We start from the raw sequence: 22,031 nt of genomic DNA, 5'->3' as shown, positions 1-22,031 counted from the left end.
AAATGCCATTCCTGACTCATGGAGGCACTCACCACTAATTAGATGCACCAAATCCATTAAGTGGAATGCGCCTCTTAAAGAACTTGACACATCATACTCCAGCGGGCCCTTTAGTAAAACAGGCGTCTTATTCACCAGTCTTAATGAATCGCCCCCATGTCATTCTGATCTAGTACAACAACTTTTATTTGAGTTCTCTGATGTCCCCAGTGGATTATTATCAAATCATTCCCATTTATGAAAGATGAGCGGCACAGTGGCTTAGTGGTTAGCACTCAAGTCTTGCAGCCCTGGAGTTTGTATGTTCTCCTCGTGTTTGTGTGGGTTTCCTCCGGGTTGTCCAGTTTCCTCCCACACTCCAAAGACCATACTAATCTAATATATAAAGCTGAATGTGTGTATGTATGTGTGTGTGTATGTATGTCCAGGATTGGCAATGACAAAGAGACAGACTGACAGGGGAAGAGAAAGACAGGGAAAGAGAGGGAAAGAGAGAGACAGGTTAAGAGACAGACACAGACAGGTAAAGAGACAGGCACAGACAAAGAGACAGAGACAGACACAGGGAAACAGACAGACAGGGAAAGAGAGGGAAAGAGACAGACAAAGACAGGTAAAGAGACAGACATAGGGAAAGAGACAGAGGGAAAGAGGGAAAGAGACAGACAGGGAAAGAGAGGGAAAGAGACAGACAGGGAAAGAGACAGAGGGAAAGAGGGAAAGAGACAGACAGGGAAAGAGAGGGAAAGAGACAGACAGGGAAAGAGAGGGAAAGAGAGGGAAAGAGACAGATAGGGAAAGAGACAGACAGAGAAAGTGACAGAGATAGATAGACAGACAGGGAAAGAGATAGATAGACAGACACTGAAAGTGATTGAGACAGACGGAGAAAGAGACAGACAAAGAGATAGAGAGAGAGACAGAGAGAGATATACAGAGGGGGAGACAGACATTATAATTACATTTCTATCTATTTGTTTTGTGGTTTTTGTGTGCAGAATACATTTTTGTTAATACATTCTAATTTGTTAACAGCAGTTATTAAACCGGGCGAAGCCGGGTAGTACAGCTAGTAGGTAATATAGAGTGTGAACCCCAATAGGGACAGTGTTGCTGATGTATGTAAAGCACTGCGGAATATGATGGCGCTATATAAAAATAAAGATTATTATTATTATTAGTAAATAATAAGAACTTCTACAGATTAGACAATGCTTTAAATACATGAATATGAACAGTGATAGAAACAGAAATGAGTTTTCCTGATAAATTTAGGCAGCTGGAATCCCTTTGTTATGAGTGCATTTTTTGTACTGAGGAATTCTCAGCCATAAGGTAGGAAGGAGACGAACTCTAGCGTCACCTATTGGAAGTAGCAATCCTAAAAGTCAAAAGTGACTCTTTTACAAGCCTTTTCATATGACCTAGGATTTATGCCAGATCAGAACCTCAATTTGCAGAGACGGTGTTTCGGGATGATTGTCCCTCGTCTGTGGAAATTATGAGATCTGGTCTGGCTTTATGAGAGGCTAAACTGGGGTCTAAGAGGAGAACATTTCTCCTTGTGGAGACTGATAAACCAATCTGGCTGTCAGTGGTGAGGAGTCTTATAGCTGTAATGCTCCTCTGGGATATATTCAAATTGGCTCTTCAGGGAGGAAGGAGATGAACTCCAGTGCCACCTATAGGAAGTAGCAATCCTAAATCCAGATCAGACCTCATACTTTGCACTGACGAGGGACAATCATCCTGAAACACTGTCTGCAAATTGAGGTTCTGATCTGGCATAAATCCTAGGTCATATGAAAAGGCTCGTTAAAGGGCCACTTTTGAGTTTTAGGATTGCTACTTTCAAACAAACCAGATTGGTTTGTCAGTCTCCGCAAGGAGAAAGGTTCTCCCCTTAGACCCCAGCCATAAGGTACAAATATGACAATGTAAATAATGCAAGTAGTCTAAATACCGTCAATTCGGGCTTTATTTTAGATTTTAACTTTCTGTTCTTTCAGAAAATATATATACATTACCACAATGGTCAGATCCCAACCCTCTCTTTTGTATAGAAATGTCAAAAGTCATTATGAAGGGGGTGGAGCACAATAGGGTCAGCTGTGACATCATTTATTGTGAATAATGGGTCGTGGGTATAGAAGTGTAACTAGACATTGTAAATTCTTCCTCTGATGATAAGGAGCCCGCTGAAAACTCTTCCTGAAAGAACAGGAAGTAGGAACCTAAAAAAGCTCCATTAATCAATGTGAAGATTTTAGGATTACTAATTTTTGTTTACTTTTATAATAAAGATTATACTAAAATAAAAACCCATTGGCCAAAATGTTTCAAAATACATGGTAAATAAAACCTGGTCATTTTCTGATGATGTGCTCCCTTTAAGGCTAGTGGCATTATTAGGCGGTACAGATTTATACTTCTTTTGTATGCATTGCTTGTGTTGGCTAAAAAGACACATAAGAAAACCTAAACCCGGCTTTGCTTGGTCCTGTGACTAAATACATTGCAAAAGGAAGATTCCTTTGAAGTGTGTTTTCTTCATCCCGCGCTCCTATAATCCGATGGTCCCGAGCAGTCGCAGGGTTTTATTCGGCTGGATTTGCCCTTGTCTATGACACTATACACACACGATCCTTGTGTCATCAAATAGACAGACGGAATCTCATAAGTCTTATCTCTGATCAATCTCCGTAGACGCCAGGTTCTCTTTATCAGCCGTCTTTCTCCACTGAATATGAAATGTCATATGATACAAGCGAGTGTAGAAAACAGTGATAGAAGCGGAATCTATTAGAGGATTAGGAAGAAATTAAATGACAACTTTAAAGATACGGAAAGAGGTAAACGGTATTTATCTGTACAGTATATACTCATATATACTCAATGTATACATTGGCTGATATCTGATGTGTTAATGAGTGTTCAACAAATTATTAAGGGTTAAAGCAAAGCAAGAACAGTATCGTCACAGCCCAAAGGTGTTGTCTAACAACTATCATAGCATTTATGTGTATGCTGGGTATATACAGTATACAGTGCCTACAAGTAGTATTCAACCCCCTGCAGATTTAGCAGGTTTGATAAGATGCAAACTTCAAACAAGAGCAGGATTTATTAACAGATGCATAAATCTTACAAACCAACAAGTTATGTTGCTCAGTTAAATTTTAATAAAGTTTCAACATAAAAGTGTGGGTCAATTATTATTCAATCCCTAGGTTTAATATTTTGTGGAATAACCCTTGTTTGCAATTACAGCTAATAATCGTCTTTTATAAGACCTGATCAGGCCGGCACAGGTCTCTGGAGTTATCTTGGCCCACTCCTCCATGCAGATCTTCTCCAAGTTATCTAGGTTCTTTGGGTGTCTCATGTGGACTTTAATCTTGAGGTCCTTCCACAAGTTTTCAATTGGGTTAAGGTCAGGAGACTGACTAGGCCACTGCAACACCTTGATTTTTTCCCTCTTGAACCAGGCCTTGGTTTTCTTGGCTGTGTGCTTTGGGTCGTTGTCTTGTTGGAAGATGAAATGACGACCCAAGATCCTTGATGGAGGAGCGGAGGTTCTTGGCCAAAATCTCCAGGAAGGCCGTGCTATCCATCTTCCCATGGATGCGGACCAGATGGCCAGGCCCCTTGGCTGAGAAACAGCCCCACAGCATGATGCTGCCACCACCATGCTTGATTGTAGGGATGGTATTCTTGAGGTCGTGTGCAGTGCCATCCAGTCTCCAAACGTCACGTGTGTGGTTGGCACCAAAGATCTCGATCTTGGTCTCATCAGACCAGAGAACGTTGAACCAGTCTGTCTCAGAGTCCTCCAAGTGATCATGAGCAAACTGTAGACGAGCCTTGACATGACGCTTTGAAAGTAAAGGTACCTTACGGGCTCGTCTGGAACGGAGACCATTGCGGTGGAGTACGTTACTTATAGTATTGACTGAAACCAATGTCCCCACTGCCATGAGATCTTCCCGGAGCTCCTTCCTTGTTGTCCTTGGGTTAGCCTTGACTCTTCGGACAAGCCTGGCCTCGGCATGGGTGGAAACTTTCAAAGGCTGTCCAGGCCGTGCAAGGCTAACAGTAGTTCCATAAACCTTCCACTTCCTGATGATGCTCCCAACAGTGGAGACAGGTAGGCCCAACTCCTTGGAAAGGGTTTTGTACCCCTTGCCAGTCTTGTGACCCTCCACGATCTTGTCTCTGATGGCCTTGGAATGCTCCTTTGTCTTTCCCATGTTGACCAAGTATGAGTGCTGTTCACAAGTTTGGGGAGGGTCTTAATTAGTCAGAAAAGGCTGGAAAAAGAGATAATTAATCCAAACATGTGAAGCTCATTGTTCTTTGTGCCTGAAATACTTCTTAATACTTTAGGGGAACCAAACAGAATTCTGGTGGTTTGAGGGGTTGAATAATAAATTACCCTCTGAATAAACTTTTCACAATTTAAAAAAAAAAAACAAAACAAAAACAGAAATAACATTCTTTTTTGCTGCATTTCACACTTCCAGGCTGATCTACAGTCCAAATGTCACAATGCCAAGTTAATTCCGAATGTGTAAACCTGCTAAATCTGCAGGGGGTTGAATACTACTTGTAGGCACTATATATATATATATATATATATATATATATATATGTGGTAGAAGAAGGAGGGATCCAGCAATTATCAAGAGGTCCGATTGGCATAAAGCAGTGAATTTATTGTTAGAAAAATAAAAAAAAATGTAATAAAGCTGTAAATAATAAGTTGCAGGAAATAGTGCGTTACGGGCAACGTGTTTCAGTGGTATAAACCACCTTCTTCACGGTCCAAGCCAAGTGTTGTGGCTTGGACCATGAAAAAGGTGGTTTATACTGCCGAAACGCGTTGCCCGTAACGCACTATTTCCTGCAACTTTTTATTTACAGCTATATTACATTTTTTTATTTTTCTAACAATGAATTCATTGTTATATGCCAATTGGACCTCTTGATAATTGCTGGATCCCTCCTTCTTCTACCAGATTGTTCAAGACCTACTCCTGGTCTGGATCCGTGCATCACTCAGGACAACAGGAGAAACTGTTTATTCAGAGCTGTCACGGGTACATACTCATTGCCCATATATATATATATAAAATGCATATGTGCGTGCATATGTATGAGATACTTATAAGTATAGTTTTAGTTTACGTTTACTATGCAATTCACATGAGATGTATTTGTGTCCCATCATTGCCCACTTGTTACTGTTCTCTGGGATAAATCCATATTCTGTACTTGGCTATTCCCTTGTTAGTAATCTGTCAGCAGACTTTTACCACCTAATCTGAGTGTAGCATAATGTAGAGACAGAGACCCTGATTCCAGCCATATGTCACTTACTGGGCTGCTTGTTGTAGTTTTGATAAAATCACTGTTTTATCAGTAGGAGATTAGCTCTACCGGGTGAATAAACCTGCTGCCATGTAGTTCTCTATATTCATGAGCTCTGTATCACCCCGCCCCACCACTGATTGTAAACTTTCTGCCCATGCACAGTGTAAACAGAAAGCTTCCAATCAGTAGTGTGGGTGGAGTTATGCAGAGCTCAGCATTCAGAGAACTGGAGGATCTGTGTAGCGCTGGCGTCTTTGAAGGGACGCCGACTTACTCACCTCCCAAGCCAGATCACGTCCTCCTTGCACCCTCCAGTCATCCATGTGTGCTGCTGTCTCCTTCCCCTCCTGAGGCCTGTGCATGCAGCCCAGGTCTCCAAGAAGTATGCTTATAGCACGCACATGGCCATCTTCTTAAAGGGCTGGCGTGCTATTTCAAGGAAGTGCCTCTTAATCTATGGCTAAGATCCACTATGTATTTAAGGCACCCTCCCATTAGGGGAGGTGCCTGCACAATGTGTTCAGTTAGTCAATATACCAGTCTGCTAGTTAGTTGTCAGGTTTCAAGCTCATGTCCTGTTATTCCTGTGACCATCACCTGTACCTTCCTTCTCATACCTTACCTGTCCCTGCCATACCCACCATTCCTGTCCATACCCGCCTGTCCAGCCTGCCTCAGTCATCTCGCTTGTATCTGAGTCCGTCACTTGTCCTGTGGGTCAGCTGCCACAGTCCCGGTCACTGTCCTGGGAGTGGTACCTGGTGTCCACCTCGCGGTGGATGCTTAGTTCCGCCCCTCCTACTAAAGGGTAAGCCCAGGTCCCTGTAGTCCAGTGGGTCCACTAACCCCGCTTGCTGCCCCTACACCAGCCTCAAGCATTACAATCTGCAGCGGATAATACTGTGATTTTATCAAAACTTCAGCAAGCAGCCCAGTAAGTGACACATCGCTGGAATCAGGATCTCTGCCCCTACATCATGCTGCTCTAAGATGGTAGAAGCAAAAACAAAGTGAAAGAATCTTTAATTCTCATATAGTTTGTATTGCTGGGAATGAGTGATCCGAGGACCCTCATTCTAGGTTTTGGTAGAGAACCCTCTCCAATCTTACATTTATCACCTAAAAAGAAACCGGGTGATGTGTTTGTGGCTGGAATGTGTTTTTTAAGAGGTTGGCCATAAAGAACATTGATCACCTTGTCACAGAGTACATGATAAATGTATAATTCCTGGAGATGTGGCCACTGATCCTGAGGATGGCAATCCTAAAACCACCTGTGAGCATGTGCGACCCCCCCTGAATGCAGCCACAGCCGCACATGCTCATTACTGCTCCATTTACACCCGACTTTCTGACATCTGTTTTTGGGATTAGTTTAGGTCTCACTGGTCGAATCATCAATCATGCATTAATCACCTATCCTCTAAATAGGTAATGTATATTATTTATGGGGCAACCCTATGTATTGGTGTAAAATACTTTTTCAGTGCTGGGCAATAAATAACATAACTGATGCACTTTACATACCCAGAGACTTCAATTCCCTATGGAGGATAATGGTTGGAAATCTCTTGCTTGCTAGTCCTATTAGCAGAGGAATGGCCCAGTATTCCTATTCTGTTTTACAAGTCCTCAGTAGAGCAGTTTATACCTATATTAATATAACGTTTAGTGTGTCATAATAGCAGCATTATATAACAATTCGTGGAAATTACCATCATTAACATGTATGAAATTTGTAAATGAAACCATCTGCAGTCGTAGGAGTGGTAATTTTCAGCCTTTTTAAGGGAGCATCGACTTCACTGTGGAACTTCAGATTTGGCCACTTTATAGTAACATTGAAAACTTGATGAATCATGAAAGTGATAACTCCGAAAGCTGTGTAAATGGAATACGTTGTGGGCTGGGCTCCCTCTAGTGGACGAAGGGTTAATTACCATTTCTAAAGTACAATCTTACACTGCTGAGCCAAAGTCTTGCCGCGTGGTTGAGGGTGTAACCATATATATGTATATATACATACACACTGTCTCATATATATATAGTACTATATTACATGTACTATATATATATATATATATATATATATATATATATATATATATATATATGTATATAACCATGATCTACAAAACCATCCACAACCTGTCTCCTCCCTACATCTGTGGCCTAGTCTCCCGGTACCTACCTGCACGTAACCTTCGATCCTCACAAGATCTCCTTCTCTACTCCCCTCTCATCTCCTCTTCCCACCATCACATCCAAGATTTCTCCCGTGCCTCCCCCATACTCTGGAATGCTCTGCCACAACATATCAGACTCTCGCCTACTTTGACAAGCTTCAAAAGGAACCTGAAGACCCACCTCTTCCGCCAAGTCTACAACCGGCCGTAACCCTCAGTCTGATACAGCGCCGCACAATCAGCTCTACCCTCACCTACTGTATCCTCACCCATCCCTTGTAGACTGTGAGCCCTCGCGGGCAGGGTCCTCTCTCCTCCTGTACCTGTCTGTGTCTTGTACTGTTTATGAATATTGTACTTGTCCCTATTATGTATACCCCTTTCACATGTAAAGCGCCATGGAATTGATGACGCTATAATAATAATAAATAATAATAAATAATAACAATATATATATATATATATATACACATACATACATATATATATATATATATATATATATATATATATATATATATATATATATATATATATACACACACAGTTGAAACCAGAAGTTTACATGCACAATCTAAAAAGACACATCTGCAGGTTTTTCTCACTTTCTGACATGAAATCAGAATAAACCTTTTTTAGGTCAATTAGGAACCAAATTATTTTTATTTACCAAGTACCAGAAAAATGAGAGAGAGAATGTTTTAAGGCATTTTTATTACTTTCTGCAAATTTAAAAGTCTCCATACACTAAGGGGTACTTTGCACACTACGACATCGCAGCTGCGATGTCGGTGGGGTCAAATCGAAAGTGACGCACATCCAGCGTCGCTGTCGATATCGCAGTGTGTAAATCGTTTTTGATATGATTAACGAGCGCAAAAGCGTCGAAAGCGTATCATCGGTGTAGCGTCGGTCATTTCCATAATTACGGAAGGACCGATGTTACGATGTTGTTCTTCTTTCCTGCGGCAGCACACATAGCTGTGTGTTAAACCGCAGGAGCGAGGAACCTCTCCTTATCGGCCTCCACCGGCAATGCGGAAGGAAGGAGGTGGGCGGGATGTTTACGTCCCGCTCATCTCCGCCCCTCCGCTTCTATTGGCCGCCTGCCGTGTGACGTCGCTGTGACGCCGCACGACCCGCCCCCTTAGGAAGGAGGCGGTTCGCCGGCCAGAGCGACGTCGCAGGGCAGGTAAGTGCAGTGATATCGCAGCTGCGACGGGGGCGGGGACTATCGTGCTCAGCATCGCAAGCATCGGCTTGCGATGTCATAGTGTGCAAGGTACCCCTAAGAGTATCATCCCTTTATACAATATGGTACAGCCCATGTGATGAGGTCATGTCTTTGGAAGCTTCTGAGAGGTTTTTTGGCAACATGTGAGTTAATTAGAGACACACCTGTGGATGTATTTTAATGCACACCTGAAACACACTGCTGCTTTGTGTAGCATCATGGGAAAGTCAAAAGAAATCAGCCAAGATCTCAGGAAGAGAATTGTGGACTTACACAAGTCTGGTTCATCCTTGGGTGAAATTTTTTGAGATGCCTTGTTCATCTGTACAATTATATGTAAGTACAAACTAGATGGGAATGTCCAGCCATCATACCACTGAGGAAGGAGACTGTTCTATGTACCAGAAATGAATGTGCTTTGGTCAGACATGTGCATATCAACCCAAGAACAAAAGTAAAAGACCTTGTGAACATGCTGGCGGAAGCTGGTAAGACTGTGTTATTATCCACAGTGAAACAAGTACTGTATCAACATGGGCTGAAGGCCACTCTGCCAGGAAGAAGTCATTACTCCAAAAGAAACACAAAAAAGCCATATTAATGTTTACAAATGCACACAGGAACAAAGACCTTAAGTTTTGTTGACATGTCCTGTGGTCTGATGAAACTAACAGGGAACTGTTTGGCCATAATGAACATCGCTACATTTGGAGGAAAAAGGGAGATGGTTTGAAGCCTAAGACACCATCCCAACTGGGAAACGCGGGGGTGGCAGCATCAGGTTGTGGGGTTGTTTTGCTGCAGGAGGGACTGGTGCTCTTCAGAAAATACATGGTATCATGAGGACAGAAGATTATGTGCCAATACTGAAGCAACTTCTCAAGACATCAGCCAGGAACTTAAAGCTTGGGCGGAAATGGATCTGACAAATGGAAAATGACCAGAAGCATACTGCCAAACTGGTTACAAAGTGGCAGAAGGAGAAAGTCAATGTTTTAGAGTGGCCATCACAAACCCTGATCTCAAGTTGAAAAGGCCGATGTGAGCAAGGCGACCTACAAACATGGCTCAGTTACACCAGTTCTGTCAGGAGGAATCGGCCCAAATTCCTACCAACTATGGTGAGAAGCTTGTGGAAGGAGATCCAAAACGTTTCACCCAAGTCATACTGTGTAAGGGCAACAGTACCAAATACTAATGAAATGGATGTAAACTTTTGACTTTGCAGAAAGTAATAAAAATGCCTTAAAACATTCTCTCTCTCATTATTCTGGGATTTGGCAAATATAAATAATTTTGGTTCCTAATTGACCTAAAATGGGAAAGGTTTATTCTGATTTCATGTCTGATAGGGAGAAAAACCTGCAGATGTGTCTTTTTAGAGAGTGGGGGGAAACTTCTGGTTTCAACTGTGTGTATATATATATATATATATATATATATATATATATATATATATATATATATATATATATATACACAGTACAGACCAAAAGTTTGGACACACCTTCTCATTCAAAGAGTTTTCTTTATTTTCAGGACTCTAAAAATTGTAGATTCACATTGAAGGCATCAAAACTATGAATTAACACATGTGGAATGAAATACTTAAAAAAGTGTGAAACAACTGAAAATATGTCTTATATTCTAGGTTCTTCAAAGTAGCCACCTTTCGCTTTCATTACTACTTTGCACACTCTTGGCATTCTCTTGATGAGCTTCAAGAGGTAGTCACCGGAAATGGTTTTCCAGCAGTCTTGAAGGAGTTCCCAGAGATGTTTAGCACTTGTTGGACCTTTTGCCTTCACTCTGTAGTCCAGCTCACCCCAAACCATCTCGATTGGGTTCAGGTCTGGTGACTGTGGAGGCCAGGTCATCTGGCGTAGCACCCCATCACTCTCCTTCTTAGTCAAATAGCCCTTACACAGCCTGGAGGTGTGTTTGGGGTCATTGTCCTGTTGAAAAATAAATGATGGTCCAACTAAACGCAAACCGGATGGAATAGCATGCCGCTGCAAGATGCTGTGGTAGCCATGCTGGTTCTGTATGCCTTCAATTTTGAATAAATCCCCAACAGTGTCTCCAGCAAAGCACCCCCACACCATCACACCTCCTCCTCAATGCTTCACGGTGGGAACCAGCCATGTAGAGTCCATCCGTTCACCTTTTCTACAAAGACACGGTGGTTGGATCCAAATATCTCAAATTTGGATTCATCAGACCAAAGCACAGATTTCCACTGGTCTAATGTCCATTCCTTGTGTTCTTTAGCCCAATCAAGTCTCTTCTGCTTGTTGCCTGTCCTTGGCAGTGGTTTCCTAGCAGCTATTTTACCATAAAGGCCTGCTGCACAAAGTCTCCTCTTAACAGTTGTTCTAGAGATGAGGTGTGTCCAAACTTTTGGTCTGTACTGTGTATATATAATTGCCTTATTCTGTCTGTCTGTCTGTCTGTCTGTCTTGCTCCAAAATTGTGTCCTTACCGTGACATGTCCTTAGGGTGACAAACAGCGGATTGGCCGCTGGGCTCGCCATGGCCCCGCCCCCTGCACGGATTGGCCGCTCTCCTCGGCTCCTCCCACCCGCACGGATTGCCCGCTCGCCTCGCCTCGGGTCCGCCCCCCCCCGCATGGATTGGCCATGTCCTTACGGTGACAAACAGCGGATTGGCCGCTGGCCTCGCCATGGCCCTGCCCCCCCGCACGGATTGGCCGCTCGGCTTCACGAATTCGCCATGGCCCCGCCCCCCGCACGGATTGGCCGCTTGGCCTCATGGATTGGCCGCTCGCCTCGGCTCCTCCCCCCGCACGGATTGGCCGCTCGCCTCGCCTCGGCTCGCCCCCCCCGCACGGATTGGCCGCTCGCCTCGGCTCCTCCCCCCCGCACGGATTGGCTGCTCGCCCAGGCTCCGCTCCCCACACGGAATGGCCTCTCGCCCCGAGGTGAGCGCATCAAGGTCCTGCAGCGGTGGAACACACACACATGCACACACATAAGAACAGACACACACACACATCAGATCACACTCACTCTCACACACACATCAGATCGCATCCACATACTCACAACATCCCGTGATATCGCTTGCTTCTCGGCGGCGATACTGTGCAGTGACCTTCCAGGACCTGCCGGAGGATCACATGGCCGGAAGCATGTGGTAACTCCGGATGTTGTGATTGTGTCAGCGCGTATGTGCGATATCGTCAGTGTGTGTGTGCGATTGGATGTGTGCGAGTGTGTTCTGATGTGTGAGTGTGTGTGTGTGAGTGCGCAGCATGGAGGATGTAGCACGATGAGAAGTGCGCAGCATGGGGGATGGAACACGATGGGGAGTGCGCAGCATGGGGGATGGAGCACAATGGGGAGTGCGCAGCATGGGGGATGGAGCACGATGGGGGGTGCGCAGCATGGGGGATGGAGCACGATGGGGGGTGCGCAGCATGGGGGATGGAGCACGATGGGGGGTGCGCAGCATGGGGGATGGAGCACGTTTGAGAGTGCGCAGCATGGGGGATAAAGCACGATGGGGAGTGCACAGCATGGGGGATGGAGCACTTTTGGGAGTGCGTAGCATGGGGGATGGAGCACGATAAGGAATGCGCAGCATGGGGGATGGAGCATGATGGGGAGTACGCAGCATGGGGGATGGAGCACAATGGGGAGTGCGCAGCATGGGGGATGGAGCACGATGGGGGATGGAGCACGATGGGAGGTGCGCAGCATGAGTGATGGAGTACGATGGGGAGTGTGCAGCATGGGTGATGGAGCACGTTTGGGAGTGCGCAGCATGGGGGATAGAGCATGATGGGGAGTGTGCAGCATGGGGATGGAGCACGTTTGGGAGTGCGCAGCATGGGGGATGGAGCACGATGGGGAATGCGCAGCATGGGGGATGGAGCACAATGGGGAGTGCGCAGCATGGGGGATGTAGCACGATGGGGGGTGCGCAGCATGGGGGATGGAGCACGATGGGGGGTGCGCAGCATGGGGGATGGAGCACATTTGGGAGTGCGCAGCTTGGGGGATGGAGCACGATGGGGAGTATGCAGCATGGGGGATGGAGCACAATGGGGAGTGGGGATGGAGCACGATTTGGGGTGCGCAGCATGGGGGATGGAGCACGATGGGGGGTGCGCAGCATGGGGGATGGAGCACGATGGGGAGTGCACACCTCCCCCCAAAACACACACACACACACAAACACAGACTGCCACACACGCACTGCACAACACACCACGCACACACTGGGAACTACAAACACTGCCCTACACAGACACCCACACACACAGACAACGCCGCACACACACAACACCCAACACACAAACACCGCGGCACACACAAATATATGCACATACCGCACAACACACACATTGCACAAAACATACCTCCCCCAAAACACACACACACACCCCACACCCACACAAACCGCGCAACACACATACACAACGATACAGACACACAGCGCTCCACAAATAACGACACACAACGCAACACACAAACAACACCGCTCTCACCCCCCGCTACACCCAGACAACACCCAGAACATGTACAGCACCCTACACAAACACTTGGTAACTACACACAGCAACATCTCTATATATATAACAAAAATCATACATTAACTACGCAATACTAGAATACCCGATGCGTAGAATCGGGCCACCTTCTAGTATATATATATATTTCCTGCTTAGAGCTGGCAATTCCAATATGTCTTGTCACATGGCACAAACTGGTATCATGTCAGATTTGCTTCCCGTTGTAATGGCAGAGATTATCATGAGGTCATTTACACAATGCGATTATTCCTACCTGCGGTTGAGATTAATGGGATTGCATTGGTTTAGACTCATCCTGACCAGAGAAGATCTGCAGATTTGCACACATTACTCTGTGGCACACTTCTCCGCACACTTCTCCGCTAGTGTAGCTGTGCGTCTGTGGAGTCAGCAGCCTGTACCCTATTGTAATTTGAGAATAATAGAAGATGTGCAATGCCCTGTGACTTAAAGAAACAATTTACAGACACAGCTGTAATCGAAAAAGAAAACACACATAGCTTTCAATTATTTGCCTTCATTACATTTTTGCACCAATTCTAAGTCCTGATAGGTGGTATGGGTATCACAGATGGGAGTCCTACATTTCGATGTCACCCTGTTATAGCACAGTTTATAGAAACATTGCATCAATACAAGATTTCCATCATGTAATAATACATTTTCACCTGTAGGGGGTCGCACTGTGAAAACGTGTAGTCTTCTTTGGCAGTTTCCTTGGGCAATAAAGGTTTAAAGGGAATCTGTCACCCTTTTGAGTCTTTGTAATTATTAATATGGGCATATTGGTGGCATAAAGGTGATATTAGCCATACCTGTCTGCCTCCTGGATGATGGGTTGTTTGTCAAAAATCCTCTTTTATATCTTCCATCTTCCAGGCTATGGGGTGTGCGTTGCCCAGAAGATAAGCCTGCCTCCAGTCTTCATTATACAGGAATCCTCCACTTCTCTTCGGAGTCCCTGCGACGTTAGGTACACGGATGGAAATCTCACTCCTGCGCATTCTGCTGCCGTCTCTCCCCTGCACTATGAAGCCGCACTGACACCCCGGCGCCTGCACACACCAAAATGGAAGTCTGTGCCTACAGAAGGGCAGAACAGTGCAGGGAGGAATGGCAGGCATAATGCACATGCATGGGATTACTGGCCACACACCTGATGTCACAGGGACTCCAGGAAAGAGAAGGGGAGGAGGAATCCTGTATAATGAAGATCAGAGGCTGGCTTATCTTCCGGGCAGCGCACGCCCCATAGCCTGGAAGATAGACGATATCAAAGAGGATTTATGACAAACGACCCCTCATTCAGAAGGCATATGCTCAACCTGATTTTGATATTGATAGAATAATAAGCAGTTGAAAGCTCTTTGAGACAACAATCCAAAATTGTACTGAAAATCTGACAGAAAATATAAAAGGAGACGAGGTCTGAAAAATCTAGTGGTGTACTGAAAGACATTATTAATTTGAGCAACTCCAATCCTTCATTTAAGACAATGATTTAAGTCTCATTGAAACGTCCGTTTTCTACATACGGTCTCCATCCATGTTTCTCTCAGATTGAACACGTCCCCATTATAATCCATAGTGTTGTTCACATCTTCATATTTTTTTGCGGACCCTGTAATCCACAAAAAAACAGAGACGTTTGCTTTCTAATGGAATCACGGATCATCTTCACCAATGCAAGTCTGTGGGTCCGTGAAAAATCATTGACAGCACACATTGTCATCCATGTGCAATCCGTGTGCTGTCTGTGGTTGATGGGAAGGAGGCATTATTACTGGAAGGGCCCGGGGGAGAGCATTATTACTGAAAGGGGCCCAGGATAAGTATACAAGAATGTAGACAACATATCAGGATGGGGACATTAAACAAGGTAGATGCCCAGGATGAGGGACATTGTTATAGCATGGGGCCCAAGATGAGGGACATTATTACTGGAAGGGGCCAGGATGGGGAATATTATTACTGGAGGGATCCCAGGAATGGGGTACATTATACCAAGATGGGGAGCATTATTCCAGAATGGGTACATCATACCACGGTGGGTTACATTAAACCAGGAAGATGCTCCGGATGAGGGACATTGTTATAGCATTGGGTCCAAGATGAGGGACATTATTACTGGAAGGCATCAGGATTGGGGATATTATTACTGGAGGTGGCCCGGGAATGGGGGACATTATACCAGGATAGGGAGCATTACGGTATATCAGAATGAGGACATCATACCAAATTGGGGCACATTAAACCAGGAAGAGGACCAGGATAGGCACATTGTTATAGCTTGGGGTCCAAAATGGGGGACATTATTGTTGGAAGGGTTCAGGTGGTTGGGATTATTACTAAATGGGGCCTAGGATGGGGGACATTATTATAGGAAGGGGCCCAGGATGGGGGACATTATTACAGGAATGGTCAAAGATAGGGGCAATTATTACAAGAAGCAGACAGGACAGTGAGCATTATTACATGGGGTGACTAACACATATGTCTTTGTTAGATCTAGAACACTATAAGGGCCCACACATCTGATCATTTGCAGGTGGGGGCCTAAGTCTACATTTTGCACCAGGTCCCATCAGATTCTAGTTGCGCCACTGGTGATGGTAAAAATGAGCACACAGACAAAAATCTAAATGAATGACACTGATGAAAATTGGATTGTTTTTGCATATCTGTAAAATACCTGCTGTCTGACGGCCTTAGACGTCGTGTATACATCCTTTTTCCCTGCAAATGGTGCAGTAGTTTTTATGTTGCACTTGTAATGGCTTTTTTGGGAGGAGGGGAGAGGAGGTGTGTGGGACGCATTATTGCCACAATGGATACAAAATATTAGCCGAAGTTGTTATTCTGTTGAACAGTAGTGGGAAGGGGTGGTCTGACTTTTTCCTTTTCACACGGGATTGATATACATCAGGAAAACTCGGTAGGAAAGCAGCCGATTGTTAAAACTTTTAATATAATTTTCTTTCCGTACATAATGATTGACAATCCATTGTAAAGTCAATAGGCGGATATTACATTTCAATAAGTGTATTGTAGTCCAATATTGTTTAGGCTGTGGGGACCGCGATGGGAGCATTGCCTCCCCGATGTCTCAGTACAATGATTCTTGCGGTGCTATTGTCTGGCCTATTATACAGCAGCCGTGCCTCTCCATTAATATCTGACTTTAGCACAGTGTCCTCCATCCTACCGCTTCAATTTTTAATTTCTAGAAAGTTTAAATGGCTTTTCCTACTACAAAGTCTCTCCTTTTGCCCTAATAATCATGAACGACGTGATTATGTATTGGAATCGGACTTGAAGTGCAGCCCGCGGTGAATAATGTAATGTAGTAATGACAGAGTTTGTGCCACCAACACTACCTGGCTAATAGCATTTCACGCTGTTCCTCTGTATGTAACCAGTGCATTTATATTCATGGCTGTAAGATCTGCGAGAAAGATAGATTAATCTGTAAGTCCCCGAAGAATCAACACAAGATGAATAGTGGAGCTCCATTAGGCTATAGTCTCAGCAGTTTGTCATATCACAATGATCTCGACCGGTTACCGAATAAGTCCCTGCAGATTAAAAAAGTAGGAAAGGAACGCCGTTAGCAAAAGCAGCAGGTCCCTGGTGTTAAGAGTTAACGGAAAATCCTAAAATCTCCAACAGTTGGGCTACAGCTCCCCCTACTGGCCCAAGGTTTGATTTCTCCGTATAGCTTGTTTATTTTTTAAATACTGTATTATGGAATTCTGTTGAATATGTTTGTATGTATGTTGAATGTAATTTTTGGCATTTTATTATTTTCTTTTATTGTAAAAATTAATGTTAGAATTTTTTAGAATATGTTGTTGATCTCAATGTGTGGTAGGTTCATACAAATGTCTGAAAAATCGTTTGGGAGTCAACCAGAAAACTTGGACTCATCCATGTGCCATCCGGCTTCATACATCAGCAATTTGTCATGTTAAAGAATTGCGATTAATCCGTAAAAATCGGATGATAAATAATGGATCCATATGGAATCCGACTGTTTTATTGTGTGTGCATCCATTGACTATTCTCATCCGAGACATGGAGCCATGTTAAAGAGTCGCAATGAATCCATAAAACTAGGATGATAAATACTGGATCCGTGCGAAATCCAACTGTTTTTTGTGTGTGCATCATTGACTTTTCTCAACTGACGCATGGAAGAGACTAGTGCATGGTGCAATTTTTCCCTGCGCAGATTAAGTACTTGAAAAAAAACGCTCATTTGCGTTGCCCCATTGAATAACATTAGTCTGTGGTTTTCATAGACAGCACCCGGGCCGAATATACACTTGCGCGAACTTTGCTTATAACTGATGTGATAACCATATAATTGGACATTACCACTGCAAACTTAAGGCTCTGTGCATGTGGCCTTTCTTTTTTGTTTGTTTTTGCGTTTTTGTCATGCGTTTTTCCTTTTAATCAATAAAAGCAAGGAAAAAGCATCCCAGCAAAGTCTATGAGAATCCTGACTTGCTGTGCACACGCTGCTTCTTTTTTCCTTGCAGATTTTGTTGCTGAAAAAAGAAGCAGCGTGTCAATTCTTTCTGTTTTTATTTTCTTCGTTTCTATAATCCCCTGCAATTCTTTATCACTACAGTGGATTATAGCGCAGCTCTTTGTCTCACACACCATGCATACAGCATGGTGTGTGAGGCGATCTGTAGCTCAGTAATCTGGGGTCATCATGATGACGACTTAGCGTTACTGTGGCAGTGATTGGGTCCCTATGATGGAATTACAGGGACCTGATCGCCAGCGAGAGGTAAGCGATTCTTCTCCCTGCCTCCTGAATGCTGTGATTATCTGCGGGGTGACAGCGCCTGAACCCCCGCGATCGCCATGACTAAAAAAAAAGCACAAAAAGAAGCAGGAAAACAATGCATATGAAAAAACATGCAAACGCAATAAATAATGTGTGTTTTTTATGCTCTATTTTTCCTGCAAAAACATGCTTTTTATGTGCAGAAAGGAAGCACACAAAAAAGCAACCTGGGCAGAACCTGTCACCAGATTTGGGGCCTATAAGCTGCGGCCACCACCAGTGGGCTCTTATATACAGCATTCTAACATACTGTAAATGAGAGCCTAGACCACTGTGTAGAATGTAAAAATCACTTTATAATACTCACCTGAGGGGCGGTGCGGTGGAGTTGGGTCATATGGGTGTCTCCGTTCTCCGGCGCCTCCTCTTTTGGCCATCTTTGTCGTCCTTCTTCTGAAGCCTGGGTGCATGACGCGTCCTACGTCATCCACACTAGCCGGCATTGAGGTCCTGGTGAAATCGATTGTCACCAATGAGAAATCTACTCATTACAATTATGGATTACAGACTCCATTTCTCCATTTCTCTGTTGTCTGTGTCGGCGTATATTGGACTACCCCCAGATGACAAGCCAGTGCAGTCCGATGACTTCCATGCACTCATAAACTTGATGGCTGTGCGCAATCTTTTTATCGGATGCACTTTTGCAATTTTTTTTCTCATCCTGAATCGTCATGAGAAAAAAGCGCTGGTGGGCACTGCCTCATAGTATAACATTGGGATAGATGGGTGCTATCTGACAAAACATCGGATAGCACTCAGCTGTGTTGTTCGCTCGAGTGATTGAAACCTTTATGTGACACACAACTCTAACATTTGGCAAAAATTAGTGGACTAGGTTGTGTGAATCGATTCACACCATCTCTAGTCATGAGATGACTCTGTTCTTTCTGTCCTAGTCTATACAGCAAAGTTGACAAATGACCTGGGGAAAACAGGTTATATGGCCAATGTGAAAATAAAATATTTCATGATTTTGTGTGTGGATAGTAACCAAAAACTCCCAAAAATGAAAATAAAAAGATGTTATAAATTAATAATTTTCCGATTATACATTCCTTTTAGGTCGGGTTCAGACTGACGTACTAAAACCAAGGCAAATTGCAGATGGGCCTTGCTCCGTCCGCATCTCCATGTGCTCATCTGTAAATTGGACCAAATTGGTGCATCTTGCAATTTTTGTCCATGTAGACTATTGGTCCGATAGGCCGTGTGCACTGACATAGAAAATGTACTCAATACTTGATAATGCCATATGTTATATCTGTATTTATAACACAAAAATGTCAAATATTTTGGAGATTTATAGCAATATATATATATTTTTCAGGTTAATAAATTATGTGGCACTTCAAAGCATAGAGTGTCAAGGTCAGTACGTAATGGCGGAGATACATACATCAATAAGAAGGCATTCAAGGTCAATATAGACAATGAAGAAACCTTGTCTGGAAAAAGGAGGTGAGTTGAAGTCTATTCATCTTACTTGTTGTCACGCCAAGTGGACGTATACATATGTTAGGTGGATGGGTGCACAGAGTGCTCACGCCATTCCTCAAAGCTGAGGTTGAGGGCATCTGGCAAAGTACAGAGAACATAGTGTTGTTTGTCAGCTTCTAAGATATGAACAGATGACTGTCATATTGTGGAGATTTTACACACACGGTATACCTTTTATGTTCCAAAACTTAAAAAATAAATAAATAAAATTATATATATATACATATGATCTATAAAGTTACGAGTGAGTCTGTAATATATGGATATCTCGTACCTGAAATGTCCTACAAGACCAAATTCTAGCCATAAACATGATGTCAACGAGAGAGTTATAGAGAAGCTGTCATCAGGTTTTCCCTCATGAAACTGCTGCCATCACATTGTGTCCTAGTCAGCCTAACATCCCGATATACTACTAAAAATTATTTATATTCACTGTTCTGTATGGTGATCAGCCCCGGGCAGGCCCCTGGGCATGTATAGATCAACATTGGGACTTTTAGTGAGCTTTCTAACCTAGCCCCTTTGGCTTTACTTGATGGGGATGGGTTAGCAAGCTCATTAGAGGTGCCGAGATTGGTCCATTTACACCAATCGGACCACTCGGCATTGAGTACTATGCAGAAGAGCAATGAACTAAAGATCTTTTGGGGTTTTGTTTTAGAAGTGTGCGCAAATCTCTTTCCTGTCCTGACAGTTTGCTACAATGCATTAGTTAAAGGGGTTTATTGTGCCTGCTCAACGAAGCAGCTTGGATGCAATCTCTTATCTTTAGCTGGCATTGTTTCACCCATGGCAAATGTCCACTACTTAGACAACACCTTCTCATTCCCTATGTCATGCTGTGACTATTGGGGTGACACCTGATGTAAAGAAACCGACAACGAGCACCGTCACAAACAGGTTACACCGGCAACACTATACAACAGTGGGCCCTGGCCCTAGGGAGAGGGGAGCAAAGTCATTACCTGTGGCTGATTCCTGCACTCACTAACTGCCTATACAGTTTCTTTCAGTCCATCGCCAATCACGTACCTAGGCCATTGCTTGCCCTAAACTCATCCTGGCTAGTGAGAAGGCCAGTGAGAGTACTAGTCTCACCACTGAAATATTAAATCACAACAATAGGTAGACAGACAGTAGGAAATGGACAGAAGAATATAGCAAAACTAAACTGTTGCAAGCAGATACCAAGACTGCAGGCAACATGGCTCCAAACAGAAGAACAACCTCATCAAAAGCTCCAGTAGCTCCTAAAGGCTTTCTCCCTCCAAACGTGGGCAGAAAAGAATGGATTTTCTATTTCCAGCTTCAGGTGATGATTCATTTGACTATGTAAAGGAGATGAGTGTGGTCAAAAACCCGCTGCAGATAGGGTGAGTAAACTAGGAGTTACTAGCAAAATGAAAATAACCCTTGCTACACCAAGAGAAAGCAAATACATTTAATATATTAAGCCTCACAAGTAAATGTGGAGCTCAGGTCCCAGAAATCATAAACATCACAAGGACGGAAGACACTCATGGTACTCCATGTTTGGCTCCTTTAAAAGAGAAACACTCATACTCCCCTCTTGTGCTGGCGCTTACATTCCCGGGTTCACGTGAACTTGTGACTAGAGATGAGCAAACCCGAGGTTTAGAGTTTATACACAGTCTTATCCCAAAAAACAGAGTTCAGGTTTGGAGTCCTGTTGCTTTATATATGCAAACTACTCACGCGAGCATCGCTGTTCTCTGGTAAGCTCGGTGCTCAGCTCAGTACGAACTGCTTGCATTGTTTGCACGGCTTGCACTGAAGGTAACAACCGCTTTATCAGATGTAGTGTTCACAACAACAGAAAAAAATGGAAAAACCCTGCCCACCCGCCCCTGGAAGTGATCTGTTTATGGCTGGCTGCATGCGGACAGAGACCGGAACTGTTCAATTAGTTATTTCCATTGGGGTTCAAGTCAAGTCTGGATCCCAAACCGAATTGTATCTAAAGTCCGGCTGAACCTGCCAAAGTGAACTGCCACGGGTTTGCTCATTTCTACTTGTCACACAAGCCTCACGCCCAATTATCACGGGCCTCTCTTAATCAACAGGAAGTGAGTCGCCAGCCACAGCTCTCACTTCTTGTTAAGTGCCCATACAGCCGAAGGTGGTGAGAGAGTAGCCGGCTGTGATTGGCTGCGGGGCTCGTGTGATGTCACAACTTCAAGTGAGTCCCGGAAATTGAGTGCTGACAAGGCTAGAACAGTGCCAGCACGAGAGGTGAGTATAGGATTTTTTAATTTAACCCTCAACTGGTGAGGTGGTATTTTTGTCACGCAACTG

The 22,031-nt window shown here is 44.0% G+C and overlaps 1 protein-coding gene across 1 annotated transcript in view; it reads left to right on the top strand.

The window, feature by feature from the left end:
* Positions 1 to 22,031, top strand: part of GPC3 (glypican 3) — a 669,985-nt gene that overhangs the window by 345,141 nt on the left and 302,813 nt on the right. The window contains exon 4 of the mRNA XM_075323731.1: positions 19,543 to 19,673. Coding sequence (XP_075179846.1) covers positions 19,543 to 19,673 — 131 coding nt within the window. The remainder of the gene's footprint in view (positions 1 to 19,542; positions 19,674 to 22,031) is intronic.

Source organism: Anomaloglossus baeobatrachus, chromosome 9 (assembly GCF_048569485.1).
Source record: "Anomaloglossus baeobatrachus isolate aAnoBae1 chromosome 9, aAnoBae1.hap1, whole genome shotgun sequence".
NCBI classification, from domain to species: Eukaryota; Metazoa; Chordata; class Amphibia; order Anura; family Aromobatidae; genus Anomaloglossus; species Anomaloglossus baeobatrachus.
This window is presented reverse-complemented; position numbering and strand designations above follow the sequence as displayed.